This window comes from Borostomias antarcticus, assembly GCF_949987555.1.
Source record: "Borostomias antarcticus genome assembly, chromosome: 14".
In the NCBI taxonomy this organism is placed as follows: Eukaryota; Metazoa; Chordata; class Actinopteri; order Stomiiformes; family Stomiidae; genus Borostomias; species Borostomias antarcticus.
Genome location: NC_140247.1, coordinates 9125721 through 9152286, shown reverse-complemented (window position 1 = coordinate 9152286; position 26566 = coordinate 9125721). Strand labels below are relative to the sequence as shown.

The 26566-nt window shown below is 47.0% G+C and overlaps 1 protein-coding gene across 3 annotated transcripts; it reads right to left on the bottom strand.

The window, feature by feature from the left end:
* Positions 1 to 4512: 4512 nt before the first annotated feature.
* stat3 (signal transducer and activator of transcription 3 (acute-phase response factor)) lies at positions 4513 to 26140 on the bottom strand. 3 transcript variants are annotated; one of them, XM_084448304.1, is made up of 24 exons: positions 25942 to 26140; positions 17633 to 17780; positions 15800 to 16043; positions 15412 to 15504; positions 15020 to 15101; positions 14833 to 14933; positions 14236 to 14387; positions 13571 to 13729; positions 13319 to 13411; positions 13145 to 13204; positions 12983 to 13012; positions 12800 to 12893; positions 12670 to 12717; positions 12025 to 12108; positions 11096 to 11194; positions 10654 to 10789; positions 10504 to 10556; positions 10300 to 10394; positions 9637 to 9776; positions 8877 to 9095; positions 8546 to 8588; positions 7604 to 7663; positions 6269 to 6366; positions 4513 to 5790 (listed from the first exon to the last, which is right to left on the bottom strand). In XM_084448304.1, the coding sequence occupies exons 2-24, from the start codon at positions 17758 to 17760 to the stop codon at positions 5738 to 5740; spliced, it is 2364 nt and encodes a 787-aa protein (XP_084304430.1). In that variant the 5' UTR covers positions 17761 to 17780; positions 25942 to 26140; the 3' UTR covers positions 4513 to 5737. The 3 variants fall into 3 exon arrangements, with proteins under 3 accessions (XP_084304430.1, XP_084304432.1, XP_084304431.1); XM_084448306.1 differs by lacking the exon at positions 7604 to 7663; XM_084448305.1 differs by lacking the exon at positions 4513 to 5790 and having other exon boundaries at positions 6337 to 7308.
* Positions 26141 to 26566: the final 426 nt, after the last annotated feature.

Genomic DNA, 26566 nt, shown 5'->3' with positions numbered 1-26566 from the left:
AGTAACCTAAAACTTTATTTGTATCTTTTCAGCCTGTCTTAATAAACTGTCTAATCCAGTCTGACTCATTGGAAAGTTAAAAGATGTTTTTTCGCAATGAATGAGACACCAGAAATGATTCATACTATTGTGCTAATGGTGACGGAAAATACACGTACATCCGAGACCGGTGCTCGACCAAAAAACATCAACTGAAGAAAGAAGAGAGGTCTGCACTGTTTCCAAAGCTGCCCAGAGATTAATTTAAAGCACAATGCTTCTTCAGGTGCAACACCAAACATGTCTGGTGTTGCATGTAAGTGTTGCATGTTTGGTGTTGCATGTCTGGTGTTGCATGTCTGGTGTTGCATGTCTGGTGTTGCATGTAAGTGTTGCATGTTTGGTGTTGCATGTTTGGTGTTGCATGTTTGGTGTTGCATGTCTGGTGTTGCATGTAAGTGTTGCATGTCTGGTGTTGCATGTTTGGTGTTGCATGTCTGGTGTTGCATGTTTGGTGTTGCATGTCTGGTGTTGCATGTTTGGTGTTGCATGTCTGGTGTTGCATGTAAGTGTTGCATGTTTGGTGTTCCATGTTTGGTGTTGCATGTCTGGTGTTGCATGTAAGTGTTGCATGTTTGGTGTTGCATGTCTGGTGATGCATGTCTGGTGTTGCATGTCTGGTGTTGCATGCCTAGTGTTGCATGTTTGGTGTTGCATGTTTGGTGTTGCATGTTTGGTGTTGCATGTTTGGTGTTGCATGTTTGGTGATGCATGTCTGGTGTTGCATGTAAGTGTTGCATGTTTGGTGTTGTATGTTTGGTGTTGCATGTCTGGTGTTGCATGTTTGGTGTTGCATGTCTGGTGTTGCATATTTGGTGTTGCATGTTTGGTGTTGCATGTTTGGTGATGCATGTCTGGTGTTGCATGTCTGGTATTGCATGTTTGGTGTTGCATGTCTGGTGTTGCATGTCTGGTGTTGCATGTCTGGTGTTGCATGTTTGATGTTGCACCTGAAGAAAGCCATGCTGACGGAAACATTGTGCTTCAAATAAATCACTGGGGAGCTTTGGAAACTGTGCAGACCTCTCTTCTTTATTCATACTATCGTGCTTCCACATATTTGGGCCCACATTTCACACACACGCACACACACGCAGGAACAACCCCATACATCAGGCCTCAATGCAGTCTGTTAATGTAACAACACGTTCCTTCTCGAGGTGGTGCATAACGACACCTAGTGGTGAGGGAGTTGTAATGTTTCTGTTGGATCCACATGGCTTCAGGGTTAGCTTGTCCCAGGCAGGAAACCAGGCCAGGTCCAGCCTGGCTTATGTGCGTGGCTGGCTTGTTTCTGCTCAGGACTGGTAGGACGGAAGCTAGTCATGCCACTGAAATAGCTGTGAATTGAAATAACATGAAATAATGTCTGATAAATTAAGATATGTCTTGTCACCTGGACACATCAGTTTCAATGCTTCCAATGCTAATCCAGTACAATAAGAGCGGGATAGCCAGTTAGCTCATGAGCTCACAACAACTAGCAGCAGCTTCCATAACATTAATGGTAGCGGTCAGTGGCTAAAGCAGTTACACTGATGATAACATAAAGTCATCCCCACCGGGTCTTGAACCCCGGTCTCCCAAGTGGTAGTCCAATACTCTCACAGTGGAGATCGGTGGATTGATTTTGGTGTCCTTCTTGATTTTGGTGTGCTGGGACTACTATCTCTAGTGGTGCCAACAGAAAACTGCAGGCCAACATTGTCCGGAGTAAGGGAGGGAGGGAGGGAGTGATAGACGCTATCCTAGGTGCGCTGGCTTACAGTCACGCACGAAAAACAAGATCTGCATCCTGATGAGAGGTTATCTTTGTCTGGTATGTTGCATGTTACACAAGTAAGTGTAACATCCATGTTTGGACACGTTTGGAGAAAGGGTTTGGGCTTGGAATGATGAGGATAATAACGCAACACTACAAACGGCACTGTTAGTATGCAATGATATCACATTTTAGTGTGCAATGGTATGAGATGACAGTATGTGTGTGTGTGTTTGCGTGTGTGTGAGGGAGATAGAGACAGGGAGAGAAAGGGGGGTGGGACATGGAATTAATATTGAATAAACAGATGAAAATGAGAAATCCATCAGAATCCCACAGACAAAAAAACGTTTTTAGTCATTATTCATGAAGCAGAACTTAGTCTCCGATCCATTCCCCTCCTGCGATGACAGAGGATACTGTCCTACGTCAGGGAACACTCTCACAGGAACTTGAGTTATAAGAGGTTTCAGAGTAAACGACTGTCACTTGGCAAGATGAGACAACTGAATAAGAAGTTCTGAAAGCAGCCCCTCCCCTCCCCTCCCCTCCCCTCCCCTCCCCTCCCCTCCCCTCCCCTCCCCTCCCCTCCCCTCCAGCGCCAACTCTCTCCTATGTTACTTATTGTACTTTCACAAAAAATACCATAGCAAACGTACAGTATACTATAGCCTACTAGTTGAAACATGGTGGTTCCCTTCCCATCCTGTGTACACACACACACACACACACACACACACACACACACGCCCGCGTGCAGAAACAACCCCATAAATCAGGCCTCAGTGCAGTCTGTAGAAGTGGAATTGATTCTCCAAACCGATTGACTTCTTGCTCGGCTGGAGGGGTGACAGTTACTTCCTGAAACAGCTGAGTCAGCAGCCGCTGATGGTAAAAGATGTCGGTCTCAGACCACGCCCCCTCCTCTCGCCTCATTTCCTCGGGCACCGCGCCACTGGAATGAGCGTGACGGAGAAGCTCATCAGTGGTAAATGGAGAATAGAAGAGATGAATTCTTATTATATATACAGCATCAAAAAGGCTGTTCTTTCCCGGTTTACCATTTTACGGTAATCCCAATCTAATTACACAAAAATACAAATAGAAATATAGTAGGAATAACAGAATCAGAATTCATTTGATTGCCACTGTAGTTTTTCCAACATATTAGGAATTTTCTTTTGGCCACGATGCCTAACATGAAGACAACATTGGACAGGGTGCAGGGATGAGACAGGACAGTGCGAAGAGCAAATACAAAATACTAGTGCAAAATAAGATAAGATAAAAAACTAAGTACAAAGTGTAGTGCGGTCAGTGTAGACAGCATACAGAGTGTGTAAAGTGTAATGTGTATGTGAGTGTGTATATGGTGTGTGCAGCGTGATATGTGAGTGTGTAAAGTGTAATGTGTATGTGAGTGTGTATATGGTGTGTGCAGCGTGATATGTGAGTGTGTAAAGTGTAATGTGTATGTGAGTGTGTATATGGTGTGTGCAGCGTGATATGTGAGTGTGTAAAGTGTAATGTGTATGTGAGTGTGTATATGGTGTGTGCAGCGTGATATGTGAGTGTGTAAAGTGTAATGTGTATGTGAGTGTGTATATGGTGTGTGCAGCGTGATATGTGAGTGTGGTGCATCCTAGTGTACCGTGCATTTGGTGTAAATAAGGTACACACTCAGATCAGCACAGGCTCTTGGATTTGTATTAATAGCAGAGTGTGTTAGAAAGGTAGACCGCAATGTCAATATTCCATTGAATGCCTCACATCTTCACTACGCAGAGCAGATGTAGGGCTGCGCCTACGTTTGTCGTGCTTTCTAATGCCTTTTCCAGTATCTATGAATAGTCAGAGGAACACTCATTACTCAGAGAGTCAAGTCAAAAAAAGGAAGTGAAGATTCTCCCCAAAGACACATCAACTGGACTCATTTACCACAGAATCAGGAACACAAGGACGCACGCCATCTCTCCGGGAACGGCCCGCCTCCAGGCAAGAAAGATGGCGGCCGATCACACCCTTGCCACAAACTCTTAGAGCCGCTCCCTGCTGGCAGGAGACTGCGCTCCATCAGGACCAAAATCTCTATTGGCACAAAAACAGTTTCTTCCTGACTCCAGCTGGCCTCCTCAACAAGGCCCGGCACCCTCACTGACTCTGTAGGCCTATTGTTCGTACATTATTGCAGATTGCACTGTGTCGGCCTATAGCACAGTATTGTATTGAACTGCATTTCCCACTTGTATTTTGCACTTGGCTTGCAGACTGCACTGTATTATTGTACTGAATTGTATTTGCTACTAGAGAAAATTAATAGTATGTGAAAGCCATCTGGCAATAATCTGTTTCTGATTGATTGATTCGTTAGGTTAATGTTTTACTTTTGGAGGACATGTTCCGTTTGAGAGCTCTGGACCAGCGCCATTGAGGACTGGACTGAGCCGTGGCCAAGAGGGGACACTCTGATGGACTATTCATCTCAGTAAAGTGACTATTAGTTAAAGAGGTGACCTCTAATGAACTCTGAATGTTGCTAAAGCTCTTTTTGCGCTCTAGTTCTTTCCCAAGAGCACAAAACACATACCAGCACTTTATTAAGATGCACATGCCAAAGCTTGCAAAAAGGATAACCTTTGTACACCAACAAACCCACGCGAAAATAAGCCAGAAGATGAATGACTAAAGAGACAAGTCCTGTCAGTGATAATATCTTTTTTTGTTTTATTACCTTGGAAGTCAAATCAAGAGTAGTTGCAGCATAATTTACAGGAAGCTTATTTCTAACGACAAGTACAGAGAGAACAGAGTGTGGAAGGGCCAGCTCAACAGCCGCCGAGCACAAGACACTTCCACGGCATTAAACTGTTCAAAATGATTCGGTTTAAATAACAACAAAGAAATAGTAAACATGGAAGAGAAAGTATATCATATGAATTTAGCCTAAACTAAGCATTTATACAGTATGTGATATATTTTAATGACAAAGACTATTTCAGACACTAGAAAAAAAAGGTATTTTAGTGAAAATAAGAAGTGCAATTCACATTATGATAAAACGACGAAGGGGAGGGAAAACCAAAGTTGATTATAATATATCTACAATTCAAAGCTGTCTTTACTGCAACCTGTTGCATGTGTAGACAGGAGACAGGATAAAGGCCAGTCGAGGGATTCAGTTTCTTCTCAAACATAAAAGAGAAAAGAAAAGCATTCCTTTGAGATAAATGACCTTTAAGTGACTGAAATTAGCCGATTTACTTTCTGGTCACTTTGGTCCTTATCTCCTTACTTGCATGGATCAGATTCCTCACATCTGGTATCACAGGGACACACAGTCTGGTTCTAAAGAGCAACGAGGTGCAAAGATCATTTAGAGAACAGAACAGGACACAGACGGACACATAGATCACTTAAAACACCACCAGTGAAGTCACTGGGAACATTATAGCCAATTCAGAATAATATGCTCTTTGAAAAGCTGTGTGGATGAACGTTAGAAATCTCCCTCTTTACTTTAGACATTCCTATACACACACACAAAAGTACAGAGATTTATGAATGAAATTAAAACCAGTATAAGAGTCAGGGAAACAAAAATATATATTTTTCCAAAAATAAAAATTCAATATACTGTTAGAGACACCTAAACCATCCGGTGGGTGGGCATTCACTGCTTTATGATGTACTGCCACAGTCCCATATCCTGTCTGCTACCTTCTCTCCCAGGGATACTTAACCCTAAACAACAACATCAAACTGACTTTAGCATTAGCATGGTACTCAACCCTATAAAGGTGTGTAAAGACAGAACCAAAACAATTGTCCTATATCACATATGTGGCCAAGAAGACACTGTGGGTGGTGCTTAGAAAAAGTCAGAGTTAAAACGTAAAAGTGGGCGAGGTTTTGCCGTCTCACTAGGCACTACTCTCTTCACATTGGCGAGGCCACGTCAGAGCTCAGCTCCATGTCCAAAGTTAAGGATTCTGAGAAGAAAAGAGAAGTTCTGTCATCTACAGGTCTCAATGTGTGAGTGCAGTGCTGCTAGAGATGAAACGGTATGAATATTTAATGTCACGATTATCGTGACCAAACTTATCACGGTTATTAGCGTTATCGCGCTATTTTAAAATGTGCTGAACCTTTTCTAAAACTACTGATACGCTGAAATTGTTTCACCAAGTTTTATATTGAACGCCACAAATAACATTAGCAGCACTATGCACTTTTTGTTTACATAAACATTCAAATAATTCGTCATGGAAACTGTTGCTAACTTTGGTTGATGCTGGACAGTGTTTACAGTGAGTTTTTCACGCAAAAATCAAACACGGTTTTAATGATAATTTTATCGCAATACATTGAATTTCATTTTAGCGCGGTTTACCGTTATACAAGTTATTGTTACATCCCTAAGTCCTGCGCGCGTGTGTGTGTGTGTGTGGTGATCTGTGTGTAGCTCACCCAGTGGTCCGGGGTTGCTCTCTGTCTCGTTATGCATGAGGGAGTCCAGGGTGCGAGGAGACATGGGGAACAGGTCACTGGTGTTCCCAGAGTTTGTGCTGCAACAGAGCAACAAGATACAGACGGTGCATGAGAACTAAAATAGCGCACGTGAGGACACGCGCTTGCATGCACACACACACGCACACACACACGCACGCAGGGGCAATATCGCAACTCTACATGTCAACACGCATTCAGGCTTGCAAACGTCACGATCATGATACGATAACCATGTCCGTTTCATCACAACAGAGAAACTGACTGTGGGTCTGCTCGTGTGCGTCAGCAGCCGTGGTCATCTCACCGGTCAGGGCGGAGAGACCAGAGAGAAACTAGGGTTGATTAGGTGATAGTAAGTCAATGAATCTGGTCAAGAGCTCTTATGGGTCAATGCGCTCGTGTCCGTCAGAACCAGAGAGAAGGCGAGCAGATAGGAACCGGGATAGAGGGGGGGGAAAAGAGGAGGGGGGAGCGACGAGTGAAGAGATCGGACAGAGCACTTCTTTGTGGGTTTTGCACTTCTATTTTTCTCTGAGAAAACACTGAGCGCATTGACGCATAAGGCTGAAACAGGTTAGTGTGAAAGTTCATGACCGCAAGGACTAATCCTACTAAATGTGTTTGGTTCAGAATAGGAGACTGGGTCAAAATGAGCTCTCTGCTCCATGAACAGAGAAATCAATCAAGCATTATGCCAATTAATCAAATAAGGAGTCTGTCAAGATTGCGCTATCAGAACCGACTTGACATCTAGACTGAGGGTCCATCAATGTGTGAGAGGAGGCCATTCTGCTGTGTGACCCCCCCCCGGTCCGACAGCCTCAGCGTGGACCCTCGCCTCCCCACAGACACGCGAGAAGCACGGCCGTAAACACATCGTCCGCCCTGCTCCCTACGGCCGCCTCAGTTGCCATGACAGCGCACGGGCGCAGAGCGAGAGGTTGGTCCGGGCGGGCGAACGATCGACAGAGAGAGACGTGTTTTTATGGGCGAGTGATCTACAGAGAGAGAGAGACAGACGTGTTTGGAAGAGAGATCAACGCCGACCCTGAGGGTGGAACAAGCAATCAAACCGATGGATGATGCTCTTAGTGTTAAAACCAAGGAGAGTGGCGGTTGAGATGGAAACAAAACAGGCCGGGGAGGGTTCTAGTCGAGGGGGGGGCCCCCCCCCCACCGCCCCCCCTCCCACCCTCCCACACACTGGAACAAAGGTGAACAGACAGACATGGAGCCCGGCTACGGTACATGCCGCCTCCCCCCCCCCTCCCCCACACGCCGCACGCCTCCTACCCAGGGAAGCCGTTCCCAAGCAGATCGCTGTCCGGAAAGTCCATGAACACGGAGGGACACCTACGGAGACAGGTTAGGTTTCTCACTGACCGGACACACCTCACAACGTCCACCACAACCACCTCCGCCCCCCCCCCCCACACACACACACACCCCGCACCCTCTCTCCGAAACCCGCCGCGGAACACTGCAGAGAATCCCGGTCGCACCTTAACACTCGTGTGTTCACCCTGAGGAGCTGTGTTTCTGGTCCTGCTGAACGAGTGCGTAGCCCTGGTCAAGGCAGTTCTGGTCAGTGACCGGTACGGTTGTGCTTCTGATGGAAGGGATGCTTGTCGCTGCTCTTCCTCCCTCTACCACCTGGTGGGTTCAAGAGTCCTGCTGAGGACATAGAACTCTGGGTACCACCCCTCTAACAGGGTTTTCTGTGTTCCCACCCTCTAACAGGGCTGTCCGGGTTCCACCCTCTAACAGGGTTCTCTGGGTTCCACCCCTCTAACAGGGCTGTCCGGGTTCCACCCTCTAACAGGGTTCTGGGTTCCACCCCTCTAACAGGGCTCTCTGGGTTCCACCCCTCTAACAGGGCTCTGGGTTCCACCCCTCTAACAGGGCTCTGGGTTCCACCCCTCTAACAGGGCTCTGGGTTCCACCCCTCTAACAGGGCTCTGGGTTCCACCCCTCTAACAGGGCTCTGGGTTCCACCCCTCTAACAGGGTTCTCTGGGTTCCACCCCTCTAACAGGTCCACCCCCCCAACACCAGTAGGTAAAACAGGAATGTTGTTGAGAAAATGCAAACATTTCAATAAGAGCTCCCAATTTACACAGACAGGGTGGAGTTTGACAGCGAGGCTTGATCAGCTACGTCTCTGGAGTTCTAACCTGAAACACAGTCCGCTAAGTAACATGGGAATGAAATGCGGCTCTTAAACAGATCCACTTACGGGGTCACGCAGATGAACTTGGTCTTCAGGTACGGCTGGATGGCTGTTGGAATAAATACAAAACACACGTTAACTCCGACGGACGTCCCACGCTGAAGATCATATCTATCTATCTATAGATCTATCTATCTATAGATACATCTATCTATATATCTATTTATCTATCTATCTATCTATCTATCTATCTATCTATCTATCTATCTATCTATCTATCTATCTATCTTCCAACAGTAGAAGGATAAGAGCAGTAATCAACCTGAAGGAGAGAATATCCCGGGTTGTTCTGACTCCCAGGGTGTGGACATCCTGTTCCTCTGTGAGGAGGACTTACTGCTCATGGGGTCTCCGTGCTCGGCGTCGGGCGTGGCCTCTGGTCGGCAGTACTTCCCGAACGCGTCCTCCTTGGGGATCTCGGGGAAGAGGTAGACGAGTGGCGAGACCAGGATGTTGGTGGCGTCCATGATCTTGTAGCCCATGATGATCTCGGCGAAGGACATGCTGTTGAGCTGCTGCTTGGTGTAGGGCTCCACCGACTGGATCTGGGTCTTGCCTACACACGCGCACACACGCAAGCACACACACACACACACACACACACACGCACACACACACACGCGCGCAAACGCATGCGCACACCCACACACGCCCACACGCACACAAACACACGCACACACGCACACACACGTACACACGCACACGCACGCAGAAACACGAACACACACACACGCATTACATTAGTCATTTAGCAGACACTTTTATCCAAAGCGACTAACAATAATTGCATTTAGCGTAGGAAAAGCCAATGTACTACTACTTGCCAGAACTCACAAGTGCATCTTCTTTCTAAAACAAGTGACTAAGAGAATAATCTAGTTCTGAAGGCAAAGTGCAAGAATAGCAATCTAAACACACACACACACACACGCGCACACACACACACACACACACACACACACACACACACACACACACACACACACACAGATGAGAAAGGTGTCACGAGAGCCGGGCCCGAGCCATGCCAGAGAGCCAATCAGAGGCCGAGCCACGCCAGAGAGCCAATCAGAGGCGGAGAAGGCGGATCCCCTCACCGCTGATGTCCTTCTCCACCCAGGTGAAGGTGATGCCCCCCTCCTTGCTGCTCTCGCTGAAGCGCAGCAGGAACGTCCCTGGAGGCTTGGGGCTCAGGCAGGCCCTCTCTCTGTCCTTACTGATGAAACCCATGATGTACCTGAGACAACGAGGGAGAGAGAGAGAGAGAGGGAGGGAGAGAGGGAGAGAGAGAGAGAGAGAGAGAGAGAGGGGAGAGAGAGAGGGAGGAGAGAGAGAGAGAGAGAGGAAGAGAGAGAGAAGCTTCAAAGCACCGCCACCACCACAGAAGAAGACTACCTTGGAAAAATAAATTCACTCGGACAGAACGCGTCTAAATAAGTTATTCAATGGTAGCGCCGAGGCTTCAAAACCCAGCATTTGTTTAAATAAACCCTTTTGCTGATGTTATGTATGGCTATAGCAGACAACAAAATCCAAGGTTTGACATGTAAAAGAGAAATGGTCCCTGATGTCTTAAAAGCAGGACAGTAACAGATAACATGCATAAATCCCCCTAAAGCAATAAGCAACAAAAACCTCCCAGGAACCTCCCAAGAACCTCCCAGCAACCTCCCTGGAACCTCCCAAGAACCTCACAAGAACCTCCCAGCAACCTCCCAGCAACCTCCCAGCAACCTCCCAGCAACCTCCCAGGAACTCACCCTTCATTCCACAGAGCCAGGATGTACTTCTTCACCAGGTCTATGATGTTGTCCAGCCACACCCAGAACGAGAAGCCTTTTCCGGCCATGTTTTCCTAAGGGAATACCGGGAAAAGAAAGAGAAACAAACCAGTTCCAACGAGTTCCAGGAGGACAATGGAGAAGAATAAGACGCTAGAAAGCTAGCCAGGGGAGGCGACCTACTTTGCAGAACTTGGCCCAGGTGATCTGGCATCCAGAGTAGTTCACACATGGCCCTGGATCAAGATCAACACAACGAGATGTTAACACCCTACAGGCGGTACCAGCCGGAGGGCGATATTACAGGTCCGAGCAGCGTCGCCCTCCGCTCACCCAAGAGCTTCTCGGCCAGGGTGGTCAGCTGCTCGATGGTCAGGCCTCTCTTGGTGGTGGAGGAGAACTGCCAGCTCAGCACCTCGGCCACCTGGTCCCACGTTCCCACCGGGGGCTTGGTGAAGAAGTTCACGTTCTGAAAGGAGAACGCTCACATGTCAACATCAGGTCATCCCACTCCTGACGTGGACCACAGGTGAAACACACACACCAAAGGCATTCGAAGGTCGAGGGAGGGTTACGTTACATTAGTCATTTAACAGATGTTTTTATCCAAAGCGACTTTCAATAATTGCAATTAACGTAGGTAGTTAGAGTACTACTACTTGCCAGAACTCCCAAGTGAATCTCCTTTCTAAACAAGTGACTATGAGCATAATCTAGTGCTAAAGCCAAAATGCAAGGGTTGTGTGGTTCGTCCACTAGGGGGCGCCCGACCTACCTTGGGGTGGTTGGTGAGCATGTTATACCAAAGGATGGAGGCCCAGGCGTTGGGCATCTGGCAGATGTTGGAGATGACCACCACAGGCAGGGAGTGGGTCTGCAGAGGCCCAGACAGAGACACGTTAGAAGGGGTTGGTCAGGGTTCCAGCAGGTATCCCGAAGTGTCTCCCTTGGAGGACAGTAATTGGACAAGGGCCAGACAAGGGATCCTTCATCTCCCTTTGACAATGATGCCTTAACGCAGCAACACTCTGCTAAAGTGCTATCATCTAGACACACACACACACACACTCACACACACACACACACACACACACACACACAGACACACACACACACACACACACAGGCAAAGACACGCACGCGCACACATCAGACTGATCTCCTCATTTCCCCTGTCAACGCGTTAATGACCCTGACTAATGTGCTCTCGCAGCGGCGCGTGCTTCCATGCAGCAAGTACTGCGTTAGCGCGGCGTTCAGCTCAACACGCGGTTCTACAGCGGACGGTTTCTCCTTCTCCTGCGCTGGGTAGGGGGGCAGGGCAGGGCGGGGCAGCGGTAACTGGGGGGGGGGGTCATCTCTAGAGGTGCTCCGCTGGCCGCCGGGTGGGGGAGCGCGGGGGGGAGCACGGGACCCGGAGTGGCGTGAGGAGGAGCTCGGGTTCACGGCCCGGCAGGACGCTGCAGAGGCGGCGAGGGTGAGTACATCCTAGCTCTGTGGAATAACGGCCCGTCCGGCGGCTCGCTGTGCGAGTTCCGGCTCGTCGTCGTTTAATGACCCGAGCGTGATTTAGCTCTAAACCCACTGAGCGCAGAGCAAGGCCGAACGCTTGAGCCGTTCCGGTCTCCAACAAAGCGCGTGTAGCGACTAGCGCGGCGTTTCCAGGGCTCCTCTACGCAGACAGAGCAGCGGGCGTGGCCTCACCTCCAGGTCGATCTTCAGGCCCTGGTGGTAGACCTCGGTCTCGAAGGTGATGAGGTGGAGCTCCTCGGTGACGATCAGCGAGGCCTGGGGGAGGAGAGCACAGCTCAGACCGGCACACAAACACCCCTCCGACGCTGCTGCTAAACCACATGGTGGACCCGTTATGTTCGAATCCCACCATCCCTCCCCCTGAGCTCTGAGGAGGTACAAGGCTAGCGGGGTGTTTAATGCCCAGCTCACGCTACAGGATTTTTGGGCCGATTTATCCCGATTCACCCCTTCCGACAGTCTGATGTTCGGCCCAGATGATCTTGTAATGTAATCCAATCTTAAACCTCCTGATCGGCTCGCAGACCCATCGGGTCGGTCCCGAGAATATCAAACATGTTTGATATTTAAGATTATTACATCACAACTTTACAAGTGAGAGGGCGACAATGGTTCGTTGCTCCCTCGGCAACAATAATATCCTGTAGTGTGTGATGAGCCGTTATTTTCAAATATTGTCGTGTGCGCATGTTTGAGATACGCGAGAATCTCTGTTAAAATTCTCCTTATGTGCGTGATGCAACCCGATTCGGAAATCGGTTGGGATTTTAAACATCCTGAAGTGTGAGAGCGGCGTGCGTGAGAGGTGGTTCTTACATCACTGTTGGTCCGCCCCCCGTTGCCACACCTCTGCTCCCTCAGGGTCTGGAAGAGACAGGAAGTTATTGGTCATTCACGCGCTCACATCCTGTATGGACATACGGTCAGTCCACAGTCTCTCCCTCACCAGGTGTTTGAACTCAGCCGACAGGCTGCCGTTGTTGGACTCCTCCATGTTCATGACCTTGGTGTTGGTGCCCAGGATGTTGAATTTTCTTGACCTGGAGTGAGAAATCTGGTTATTCAGAACCTCCGCGATGAACGATTCCAAATCAGAGCATCAATATGTTCTTTTTAGAGGATAATTTACCCTCGAATAGCAGCGACATCACCAGACTCCCTGTAAGACAAAAAATATCAGTCAATTAACTTCTACAGAAAAAGTTGAATCCGTCTTTAGTTATTTGAGGCTATTTGAGCCTGACTAGAAGAATGACGAGACTGGGCAGCGGGTTCTGTCTGTAGAACTCACTTGTCAATACACACTTTGATCTTTAGCTGGTAATTCAACTCTGGGAACTTCACCAGTAATCTGAAAGAGAAGAGAACTGTTTGTACATCTGTGGATAACAGTAACAAAATGAGAGTGTGTAATATGATGTTGAGGAACCCTTCGTGTCAGCATGGGTCACGGGTGTTCTCTCACCTGACTTTGTTGGTGAACTGGACGCCTGTCTTGATGACCAGTGGTCTGTCTGGATGCATGGGCATGCAAGGCTGCCTCTCCACCACAAACGCACTGTGATTCCCAAATCAGAATCCACAATCACATTCATGAAAGCTAATTTAACAATTAACGTCTTGGAATTCTAGGTGACGACCCCCACGTCTAAAAACCCATGTGCGAACCATCGGGTTCTGTGTGTGTGGCGGACTAAGAGGGAACCGGGGAACCCACCTCTTCATGAGGTTCCTGAACAGGTCAACGATCTTCTCCTCCAGGGCGGGCCGGTGCTGGATGATGGGGTCTCCCTTGTAGGACACCTTCTGCTGCAGCTCCTCCAGCTTCTTGATCTGCTGGCGTATCTGGAGCTGGGACTCGGCCAGGGACGTGATCCTGAACGCGGGGAGAAACGGCGAGCGCTCTGCATCATGGGTTCCCAAACTCCATCAATGTGGGCCTCCCCTCTGAAGACAGTGACACACCCGCGCCCCCCCCCCCCCCAAACCCCCAAATTTGTCCATTTTGCAAGGCAGTGTTAGCTAGCCCATAACGTTACACAGCTAAGTTAGCTCGGTGGCACCTGCTGCTAGTTAACGTTAGGACGTTAGGACGCTTTTGTTTTCACGAAAAACCATAGAAAATTCGAAAAAATAATCTGCGCCTCCCCTGAATTTCTTTGGATCCCCCCGGGGGAAGCCCGCCTCACAGTTTGGGAATGCCTGCTCTACGTCAATCGATCTTTGGTAAGCGCAGCACGTTAGCCTGAGGTAGAACCTGTTCTCTCTAGGGTCTCACTGAAGACACAAACACGGTGACTATTGAGGGAAGGGTTGCGAGCTGAAGAGGGTGGACCAGAGGGGGGTGTGTCCGGTGCGAGGTGTGTGTGTGTGTGGGGTTACCATGTCTCCAGGCGGTCGAGGCAGATGTTGGGCGGCCCCCCGATGCAGGCGATCTGCTGCCTCCTCTTCCAGTCCGCCAGCTCCTCGTCCGTCAGGTTCTTCTGCACGAAGTCCATGGCCGACAGCAGCCCTCCCATCTCGGTCACGATTTGCTGAAACGAGGCGTAGAAAACGGGTCAGTCCGCCCTGCTACGGTACCTCCCACCCAGGCTGTCCCACAGAGGAAGACACTGAGGAGACTGCTACTAGGGATGTTAATAGTTAATCAACTATAACTGCCGATAAGAATTTACTCAAAGATTTGGTTACTCGATTAATTGCTTGTTAATGGAACAGAACCTTTTTGGGGGGAACGAACGTTATCAACAGGAGTTGCGTGAAATGTAATCATGATTTACGGTCTGACTGCACATGAGGGCGCCACGCCATGTAGCGAAGGCTAATTGGGATGGCGGGAAATCTCAACGACACAGCGGAAGAAGACACAAAAATGAAGTGAGCAAAGCGCAGTCCGGCGTGGGACGTTCTTATCAATTAATCGACTGGTTTGTGTAATCGATTAATGAAATTCCTTGAAATTTGCAAATTAACTCCTACCCTCCGGAGCTGGTCCAAGGCGCTCAGCATCTGCTCCAGCTGGGCCATCTTCTGCCTGGTGGCGGCCGCCTGGCTGTTCCCATTCAGGTCCTGTGATAACTCTGGGCAGACGAACAGTAAGACGGGTTAGCGTTTTCTTTAACGCAGGGGACAGACAGGAGAGGAGCGTCTGACGGTTGAAACTTACCCCCTTGGCTTTTCAGGGTCTTGTAGTTGAAGTCGAAGTCGTCCTGGAGGTTCTCAAGCATTTTCATCTTCTGCTCCATATCCTGAGTAAGACAATATCAGACAGAACTAATCAAGAGTTGCTGAGTCAATACTATGAGAATTTGTTACTCTTGCACTTTGGCTTCAACACTAGATTATGCTCTTAGTCGCATGTTTAGGAAGGAGATGCACTTTTGAGTTTGGGCGAGTAGTAGTACACTGACTACCTTGTAAGTAGCTTTAGATAAAGGCGTATGCTAAATGACTGTAATGTAATGTGATTGGGTAGAGAACATGCTAAATGACTGTGATGTAATGTGATTGGGTAGAGAACAGCGTTAGCGTCGTATGGTGGGCGTGACCTACGCTCACCTGAACCCTCTTTCTGATGTCCTGAAGGTTGTGTTCCAGGATCTGCTGCTTCTCAGTTGTCACCGTTCCAGACGGGTGGGCTGCCTGGCCATCCTGGAGGACACACACACACACACACACACACACACACACATGCACACACACACACGCACACACACACGCACACACACACACACACACACACGCACACACACAGTATGTCACCCAACACACCAAACCAAAAACAACTTCAAGAGTAGATCCTACCAAATACTAAAAAAACAAGCAAGCACAGCGCATCATTTTAAACGTAGAAACGTCCGAAGCTCTCGATATCTCGGTCGTCTACGCGCGGCCCCGTGCCGGTGTGTGTGTGTGTAGGCGGGGTAGGGGGGGCGAGGCGGCGCACCTGCGCGGCCGTGGTGGCGGTCTGCAGCAGACGCTGCTCCTCCCAGAGGCACCGCGCCACGATGCGAGCGATCTCCATGGGCTTCTCCAGGTACTTGCTCTGCAGGTGCTGCTTGATCCGGCGCAGGTTGTGCTGGTAGAGAACGTTGTTCTCCTGGAGGAACCGGCTGTACTGCTGGTCGATCTCCCCCAGGAGGTTGTGGAAGACCAGCGTGGCGTGCGACTCCTTGTTGGCGGCGTACGCCCTGCGTGGCGAGAAACGGAACGGATGTGAAATTTTCGTTCGCCGTTCAGAAACACCGCTTTGATTCTGGTATCGGAATACAGAAAGACTAGAAAGCGCGGGTGTTGTCTTTGAACGGGATGTTGACATGAACAGTATCACCATTGACCTGGAGGGAAAACTATGAGGAAGTTGGCCCAACTGAAACACCTTTTTACTGGCACCAGTTTGTCATCATAGGTGACTCCCTGCCAACACCTGTTTATACTGGCTGATCCGCTATCCTAACAAGGGGACAGCAGAAATACGGTCTCCAACCCCCGATGCTGGTTCCTTTGTAGCAATGATGTAAATGTGTTTTTTTAGCCTCTCTTACTCTGAAATGTTATTTAATGTAATGTATTGCTTTATAAATGTTCTTAGCCGGTAGACAAACATACTCCAGGAGCTTGCTCGATCGCCTTGTTGAGAGGGGTCAGGGAAGAATTTTTTACAGCTCACTTATCTGGCCCCCGGGTGATTACTGTTTTTTTGCTTCCCTCTAGAATATGTAGGGGTGGGTCGTCTGCCCACCTCCCTTGTTCTCTGTAAAGCGCATTGTGTTGCCTCTGGGTATGAAATGCGCTATACAAATAAAGCTTTGATTGATTGATTGATTTTGAACGGGGGACTATAAGCCAAAGTAAGACCCAAATGGTATACGGTACATGATGAAATTCAAAGCCAAAGATGCTTCATCCCTCTGCCCCTGCTAGCAGTCAGGCTATAATTCAGTTGCTGATGTAGAACTATTTTAGGGCAAATTTAATCTGGCCTGGAGGAGTTAAAACGATGCTTCTGACATCACTGAACAAAGCAGGAACTCTTCTGTGATTCAGCGAAAAAAACACAAACAAGCAGACAGGGAGAACATCTGGGCCAAAACACCAGTGAGTTTGAATGCAGTGATCTCCGCTGGTACTGATCCTGGTACTGATCCCCCCTGGTACTGATCCTGGTACTGATCCCCCCTGGTACTGATCCTGGTACTGATCCTGGTACTGATCCCCCCTGGTACTGATCCTGGTACTGATCCTGGTACTGATCCTGGTACTGATCCTGGTACTGATCCCCCCTGGTACTGATCCCCCCTGGTACTGATCCCCCTGGTACTGATCCTGGTACTGATCCTGGTACTGATCCCCCCTGGTACTGATCCCCCTGGTACTGATCCTGGTACTGATCCTGGTACTGATCCCCCTGGTACTGATCCTGGTACTGATCCTGGTACTGATCCTGGTACTGATCCCCCTGGTACTGATCCCCCCTGGTACTGATCCTGGTACTGATCCTGGTACTGATCCCCCTGGTACTGATCCCCCTGGTACTGATCCTGGTACTGATCCTGGTACTGATCCTGGTACTGATCCCCCTGGTACTGATCCTGGTACTGATCCTGGTACTGATCCTGGTACTGATCCCTGCTGGTACTGATCCCCCTGGTACTGATCCTGGTACTGATCCTGGTACTGATCCTGGTACTGATCCCCCCTGGTACTGATCCCCCTGGTACTGATCCTGGTACTGATCCTGGTACTGATCCCTGCTGGTACTGATCCCCCTGGTACCCACCAGTCCTGGCTCTCGATCCAGGGGGCGAGGAACTGGCGGAGCTCCATGGGGAAGCTGTCGCTGTAGAGATGGTACAGCTGCTCCAGATACCTGGTCTCCAGCTGCTGTAACTGGTTCCACTGCGCCATCCTGAGGGTCCTCCTTAAAACTGAACACACACACACACACACACACACACGCACGCACACACACACACACACACACACACACACGCACGCGCACACACACACACACACACGCATACACACACACACACACACACACACACACACAAACATACACACACACACACACACACACACACACACACACACACACACACACACAAACACACGCACGCACACACACACACAAACATACCCACACACACACACACACACACACACAAAGCTGAGTAAGACAGTACGAGTCAGACGACGGATGGGAGAGACACCAATGGTGAAGCACTGACAATTTAAGGTACTTGTAACCTAATCTTTTTTTTATTTTGTTCTTCATATATTAACACATTACAGAGAGGAAAGACCTAAGAGTTTGTCGGTGTGCAGAGGGTAGTCTAAACTAGAAAAAGAAGTTTGCAAACTCGACAGCTACCCCGATGAAGGTATTGAGTGCCGAAACATTGGTTTCATTATAATGAAATAGACTGGATCAAGTAAGAGCGAGCCGCCATCTTTTTCTTTTGAAATGAGCAAATCAGGAAACAGAAAACATATGCAGCGTTTCGGTCTCACGTCCTTCAAGAATATGCAGGTGTTCCTTTGTCCTTACAATACGTACTCCGCCTGCGCCCTGAGACCCCATTCAGGTGTGCAAGAGACTCTCCATTATCCAAATTAGCAAATAAACCAGATGCCATCTGCGCGGTTGGTAAAAGCGAATACATATCATCCACCCTTGTCCCTTCTGATAATGTTGCGTACGGCAATGCTATTGCATGTTGAGTTTTCCCAACATACAGATAGATAATAATAGATATTAAAAGAATATTATGGGATAGAAAGCAACCAGGCCGGTGCTGCTGCATATCTCAGTATTTACATAAGCTGACTAGTCGAAGGCGTTTGATATAGTGACGCTGTAACTTTTCTTTCTTAAAGCAAAGACATCCGCCCTCACAGGAAACCTCAGGAACCGAGGCGATTCCGTCTGTTGGCGCCTCCGGAAGGTTCTTCACCAGCAGGGTAGCAATAGCATCCTCTTCACATAAACACACAGCCTCTACTGAGAAACACAGACCATGAAAGAAACAGAAAGATAAAGCAGAGAGCAGACAGGGCCTGGTGCCCTACTGTACTCATGCCCCTGCCTACAGTCTTCTGCTAACTTTATGCGTAGCCTGGGCCATAGGCTATGTTACCGCACGATTATGACAAAAGATAATAATTGCGATTATTTGCTTCAAAATGGTAATTGTGATTAATAATTGCGATTAATATTTCAAAGTAATAGCTTTAGCTCTGCACAGTTTGCATATGACCTGCTGGGCTTGAGCGACATCATCTTTTTCGTAACCACTCAGTGGGAACGCATATGATTGGTCAGACAGCATAAGCACCTGTGATTCGTCCGTGTAGTCCTAGCACACTCAATTCAAAGCAAAATTATTAATCACATTAATTGCGGCCTGTTGCAATTAGTTAATTGCGGAGGTCATAATCGCGATTTCGATTAATTCACGATTAATTGTGCAGCCCTAGTTACCGGTAGAACGTCTCACTCATATTCATAATGTCTAGGCCAGATAGCTATCTGCAGTAGGCTTGACCAGATGGTAGATCAGACAACAATAGAGAACTCCGTCACCCTATCCCTTTACCCCGGGGATAAAAAGTCCACTGGGAGCATCTGGCATCCCTTCTCAGCTAACAGAACCATCTATACTCTGATGAGCTACACCACCAACAATGACTAACTGACAAGGACCATCAGTCACTTAACATTCGCTCAACATAAAACAGCCTCCACAATCCTTGATATGGATCAAAAAGCCATCCGAGGCAGTTTCGGGAAGCTTGCCAACTCAGTCGAGATGGAGGCGAGGGGCTGTCCATGTCACTCGACCAACAAACTTTACTTCCTGCTCTACACTAGGTCATGACTTCATTTACAAGCGAGGAGGAAGCCGGTCCAATTCCCTGGAAAAGAAAATACTAAAATGTAACTTCCTGTTCTCCTTAGCAGATGACACGGAGACCTCCTGTGTTTGTCTAGTTCTATTGGCTCGTTCTTTGCCCCTCCTTTAGTAACTCAGGCTGACCTACTTGTGCTACTGTTTCCACACTACTGTGTAGATAGGTGGGGTCTACACCATCTACTCAAGTCAACTCAAACTTTATTTATAAAGCACATTTAAAATGACAAAAATCGACCAAAGTGCTGTACAACCATGCCTCTACAATGCACCCAGAGTCTGAAAAGTGAAAACCCTCATAATAGTACCACCCGGTGAACACGAACACACACACACACACACACACACACACACACACACATACACACACACACACACACGCACACCCCAGGTATTTAACATGTGTACCATTTCTGTCCTAGTTCCCCTTCACCAGCACGGTATATATGTGAATATCTGTGTATCGAGACTAGAAAACCACAGTACTGCTGAGTCATTATCTTCATGAGGTGCACATCAGCCAGTCAGTCTGTCATCTTTTCACTTCAATGCCGGCTGGTTTTGTTTCTGTGTAGTCTGTCTCGGTGTGGGTTATCAACAGTGATATTAATATTTTGCAATAATTTGCCTTCATTGTTCAGGTGCTTCCCATACTTCTGATAACAGAACGTAGAGGGGGATTACGACACTGACCGACAGAGCGCTGTTTTTTAGTATTCCACAGATGGCGTAGCAGAAGTGAACAGAGCAAGGCTTTGTTTCAGCAGAGATGATGTAGTTCTGGGGTCTCCCTTCACAGAGTGGGTTGGAATGCACAGCTGACTGACGGAACCGGAGTGCGTAACGCCTCGGGCTTATTAGCACAGCTGTGAGAACAGTGGCAACACAGAAAGGCTCCGTTTTTAAGTCTGGCTTATTGGGAGGCTGTACAAGCAGGGATGGATTTCCACCGGGTCTGTTTCAGGACCTGGGATACCACTGTCAGACTTGCCCATCATTTTTAATCACCTCTACTGAAGTCAAGAGTCTGTGAGGACAATGGCAGCTAAAGTGGTCTGGCAGGTTCCGTTTGGTTTTCTCACGAAAGTGCTTCAAACATACTCGAAATGATGATGAACAACTGATACCAAGGTTCCAGGAAGAATTGATGCCAGTAATATTCCTACAAGCATTTCCCTCAAATCAGATAAGGAAGAATATATCACTGACACACTCTGTGTACAGTCAGAAACAGGTACACAGTGAACCTGTCGTCCCCCACCTATGATACAATTGGTCGCCTTCTCGTCGATCTAATGGTTAGTCTAATTTACCAAATGTGAAGAGGTGGACATCGTTGGATTCCTCTCGGCCTACATAATCTAGCTAGCCTTGATCTGATGCATTCTTCAGGGTCTGAGAACAAGGGCCAAAAGAGAAACTAATTTACAATTGTGTGACGGATGCATTCACTAACGCGCGAACACATAAGCACGGAGTCTGCGGTGATGCAGCAGTCTAATGCATCATCCTGTTGTGTTGGTACAGTTGTCCGCTGGGCTCGCCAGATCTGAGTATGGCCGGATCCCAGATCTGAGTATGGCCGGATCCCAGATCTGAGTATGGCCGGATCCCAGATCTGAGTATGGACGGATCCCAGATCTGAGTATGGCCGGATCCCAGAGGAAGTAGCACGTTAGGCCGCCGCTCCCTGAGGGTGGTTAGTGTATCTCGGCTCGAGGATTCATCATGCTAAATCGACCCTGTTTGGTGTCGGAATCACGTTCACAGGCTTAAGAGAGTCAAGTAGTTCTCTTTCTCCTTCGTATTCGGGGTTGTGGGAAAAATCTTCAACAGTAAGAATGAGGCAACTGGATACAATTCCACAGCAACAAATAATGAGCCATAGTAATCATGTCAGCTGGGTAAGTTGACTTTGCTACCTAACCTAGCTGACCATGAATGATATTTAATTAATGGTATTTCATTGGTACAGCTTGTTTGCCGGGCAATATATTATTACCAGTTAGTTACTGTATAAAAACAAATTGTACACAAACTTAAGGTGGCCTTGAGGGTCAAAATACAAAATTTCACAAAACATAACATTTCAGATCACGGAAAGGGTGGGACAACACTTGTTGTTTGTGATTGGACAGAGCTAAGGCTGACCCTTAAAGTCAACGAGTCCAATCAGCAGTTGGAGGCTGAGATTCTTTAAGTCGAGCAGTCATTTTTGCTCCACTGTCAAGATGCGCTGGTGGGTTAAGACCACTCACCTGCCTTGTGATTTATATGGGACAGGCCAATCATTTGTTTTAGATTTAGGCTATTACTATTTGTTGTACAGTAAAATGAGACTACAGACTGATAGAGCAGAGGAAAGAAGGCAGGGCCTCTCCCCTCTGCTGTGCGCCGGCAATCATGTGAATTTCCCAAACAGAATATCACAACACAAAAACTGCTTTCCTAGATCAATCTTATTGCATTAACTAAGATATACAAATATTTTCCCCATAGACAGAGCACTAAGGTCCATGGAAATAATGAGAAAAAAAAGACTAGAAAAAAAAGAAAAAGAAACGAATATTTGGTTTGAACAGGCAAAACTGATTGACTCACAAAATTCAGAGTCGGGTACAGTCCTAGAAACAACCCAAGTCCCTGGCAACAGTTCAGTGTCATTTCCTGTTTCTATTGTGTACTACTCTCAGCAGTGTTGTTTCTATTGTGTACTACTTTCATCACTGTCCTGTTTCTATTGTGTACTACTCTCAGCAGTGCCCTGTTTCTATTGTGTACTACTCTCAGCAGTGCCCTGTTTCTATTGTGTACTACTCTCAGCAGTGTGCTGTTTCTATTGTGTACTAGCAGGGTCCTGTTTCTATTGTGTACTACTCTCAGCAGGGTCCTGTTTCTATTGTGTACTACTCTCAGCAGTGCCCTGTTTCTATTGTGTACTACTCTCAGCAGTGCCCTGTTTCTATTGTGTACTACTCTCAGTAGTGTCCTGTTTCTATTGTGTATTACTCTCAGCAGTGTGCCGTTTCTATTGTGTACTACTCTCAGCAGGGTCCTGTTTCTATTGTGTACTACTCTCAGCAGTGTGCTGTTTCTATTGTGTACTAGCAGGGTCCTGTTTCTATTGTGTACTACTCTCAGCAGGGTCCTGTTTCTATTGTGTACTACTCTCAGCAGTGTGCTGTTTCTATTGTGTACTAGCAGGGTCCTGTTTCTATTGTGTACTATTCTCAGCAGTGTGCTGTTTCTATTGTGTACTACTCTCAGCAGTGTGCTGTTTCTATTGTGTACTAGCAGGGTCCTGTTTCTATTGTGTACTAGCAGGGTCCTGTTTCTATTGTGTACTACTCTCAGCAGGGTCCTGTTTCTATTGTGTACTACTCTCAGCAGTGTGCTGTTTCTATTGTGTACTAGCAGGGTCCTGTTTCTATTGTGTACTATTCTCAGCAGTGTGCTGTTTCTATTGTGTACTAGCAGGGTCCTGTTTCTATTGTGTACTAGCAGGGTCCTGTTTCTATTGTGTACTACTCTCAGCAGGGTCCTGTTTCTATTGTGTACTACTCTCAGCAGTGTGCTGTTTCTATTGTGTACTAGCAGGGTCCTGTTTCTATTGTGTACTACTCTCAGCAGGGTCCTGTTTCTATTGTGTACTACTCTCAGCAGTGTGCTGTTTCTATTGTGTACTAGCAGGGTCCTGTTTCTATTGTGTACTATTCTCAGCAGTGTGCTGTTTCTATTGTGTACTAGCAGGGTCCTGTTTCTATTGTGTACTAGCAGGGTCCTGTTTCTATTGTGTACTACTCTCAGCAGGGTCCTGTTTCTATTGTGTACTACTCTCAGCAGTGTGCTGTTTCTATTGTGTACTAGCAGGGTCCTGTTTCTATTGTGTACTATTCTCAGCAGGGTCCTGTTTCTATTGTGTACTACTCTCAGCAGTGTGCTGTTTCTATTGTGTACTAGCAGGGTCCTGTTTCTATTGTGTACTATTCTCAGCAGGGTCCTGTTTCTATTGTGTACTACTCTCAGCAGGGTCCTGTTTCTATTGTGTACTATTCTCAGCAGGGTCCTGTTTCTATTGTGTACTACTCTCAGCAGGGTCCTGTTTCTATTGTGTACTATTCTCAGCAGGGTCCTGTTTCTATTGTGTACTACTCTCAGCAGTGTGCTGTTTCTATTGTGTACTAGCAGGGTCCTGTTTCTATTGTGTACTATTCTCAGCAGGGTCCTGTTTCTATTGTGTACTACTCTCAGCAGTGTGCTGTTTCTATTGTGTACTAGCAGGGTCCTGTTTCTATTGTGTACTATTCTCAGCAGGGTCCTGTTTCTATTGTGTACTACTCTCACCAGTGTCCTTGCATGAATTTTAAATGAGGCTTGAAAGGATGGAAGAGGAGCAGGACATGTATATGATGTAGCCTTATCCTCCATTATGCTTTCCACATATCATGACATTAAAATGTCCTGTGGAGCCTTGGAAGCACGCTTGAAATAATTTGGACTGAGGAGACTGGGTGGCTTCAACAAGTGACATCATACCGGCCATCTTATCACAGCTGCTCAGACCTTGACAGCTGTTTGGGTACAGAACGATGCAGTTGACTTCAAAGCAGAAACATGGCTTGTGTTAAAAGGGAGACAGTCATTATGCTTTGTGATCTGAGCCCATGCAGAACCATGTTGCAAACAAGTCGCAGGTTTATTAGATGCATACTAATGTCGACATTGTGAACATTACCATACATTTTCCATATCTTCTTGAACAAAAGTGACGGTACAAGAAAGGCCTGTTTGTATCTCAAAGGAAGTGACATGCTTTGTTCAGGATTCTACTGAAGCATGGCCTCAGAAGGCTCACCGGGTCTCAGGATGGGGGTCTGTAATTGGACCCTTATCGGAAATGTGCTTCTTATTATTATTCTTTAGTGTTTATTGGTGACTTCACTGTTTGGGCTCAGATGCTCTTTTTGTTACATTTTTGGGGGGTAATTCTCATTACATCCCGACAGCAATCAATATATAACGCGCTCTGACACTAAATGAAACGAGTCTGTAATCTGTGGAAGCCGCAGGACTGTAGGACTGTAACAAGTGCATCCAATCATTTGCACGTCCAATCATTAACAACCAAACAGTAGCGTCGACTTTTGAGCATCCCTCCGATGTAGCACCAACCCACCATTGAATCCATTGAATAAACTCTGAAATGACTTTGGTTCTGTCCAATCACCAACAAGAAGTATTCTCCCACCCTTTCCGTGACCCGAAATGTCATTGTGTTTTGTAAAAGATTGGTGTGTTTTGTTAAATGTGAAGTGTGAATTTGTGTGTTTTGACACTCAGGGCCACCGTATAAACTGGCTATAGCAATCCAAAATAAATGTTAGCTAAACTTGTTTTGGCTGCCTGGCACAATACATCACATGTGACAGTCCCAGTCAGATTAAGTTAGCTAGCTAGCATAGCTTTATATAAACAAACAAATTGCTTGCTGTGAATACAGAATGTTGGTTGACCGACACCTGTCAACTGAACAGAAAGGTTATAGCCTTGTAATAACGTTAGTCCCCCAAACCAGTTACAGCTTGTTTTAAGTGCATTCACACAAAATGATTGGAAATATGCAGAGAGTGCAAACTTGGGTCACATCATTGTGTAGAGATGCTGCAGCCAAACCATTAGGTTACACATGGTGAGAGAGCTAAGTTAGTTGGCCTGTGGTCTGTTATAGCCTACTGATTTAGAAAAATAAAATAAAAATAGCTAATCTTGCTTGCAGAAAGTCGGAAATCGGAAAAATCAGAAAATCGACTAATAATCAGATCAGCCCATGTCTAATACCCATGTTAAATTCAATCAGATCAACCCATGCTAATACGTCCCATTCAATAATAACCAATTAATAGTAGCCTATCTACTACACATAAGCCATTGTCTGTTTTATCTGACTTCCACTTTAACATATCAGATAGGCACAGCATGTTGCCAGAAAGTAATTAATAAGACAATTATGTAATAGAATGACGTATGTCTGGTGGGATTCTCTGAAGCCCTCGATGCTGGGCCTGCCGTCTCTATAGACTACCGCAGCGCAGCAATATCTTCCTGATCGAATAACTGTATCAACAATACAAAATGCGACATACATGCTGTACGCCTGTAGCCTAGCTGTACTTACCCGTTCTCTCTTGGGAAAAGTCTGGGTGAAGATCAAGATCTCAAAATCATACACTCCCGAAACCTCTTCAGAACTATGACCTTCTGAATCGTTAGATTGAAACGCGATTATGCTAGTTAAAATGAGAAAGATAGTGGATCTCGATGTCTTTCAAAAAGCTAATAAGATACTTCTTTAGCACCAGACCCATACACCACCGAGAAGCCAGTCAGACAAACCCTTCTAAAGAATTGATTGACATGAATGCCATGCAGTAGAAAATTGGAACAAGCCTGTATCCAATCATTGTGTAGTATTTGGCATAGAGGCGGGACTACCAATGGAAGGTTGCGCACGGTCGTGTTTACTGCCCTAGCAATCCGGGCTGTTCCCTTTAAAACACACTCCCTCTGCATGCACGGGCATTTGCCTTCACAATTATGAATTTCCACGGGGAGGACGTGTGGTCGCTGCAACAGCCGCGCTGGAAGTCATCTGAATTACTGGCAGTGTGTACGTCATCGAAAGTTTAATGCGACTAAACGTGAACAGCATTGATATACTTGCGGTTTTCTAACCAATTATTAAGAGTCTAAAGATCACTCAGATTTGGTAGCCAAACTTAAATAAAATAACTTAGATTATA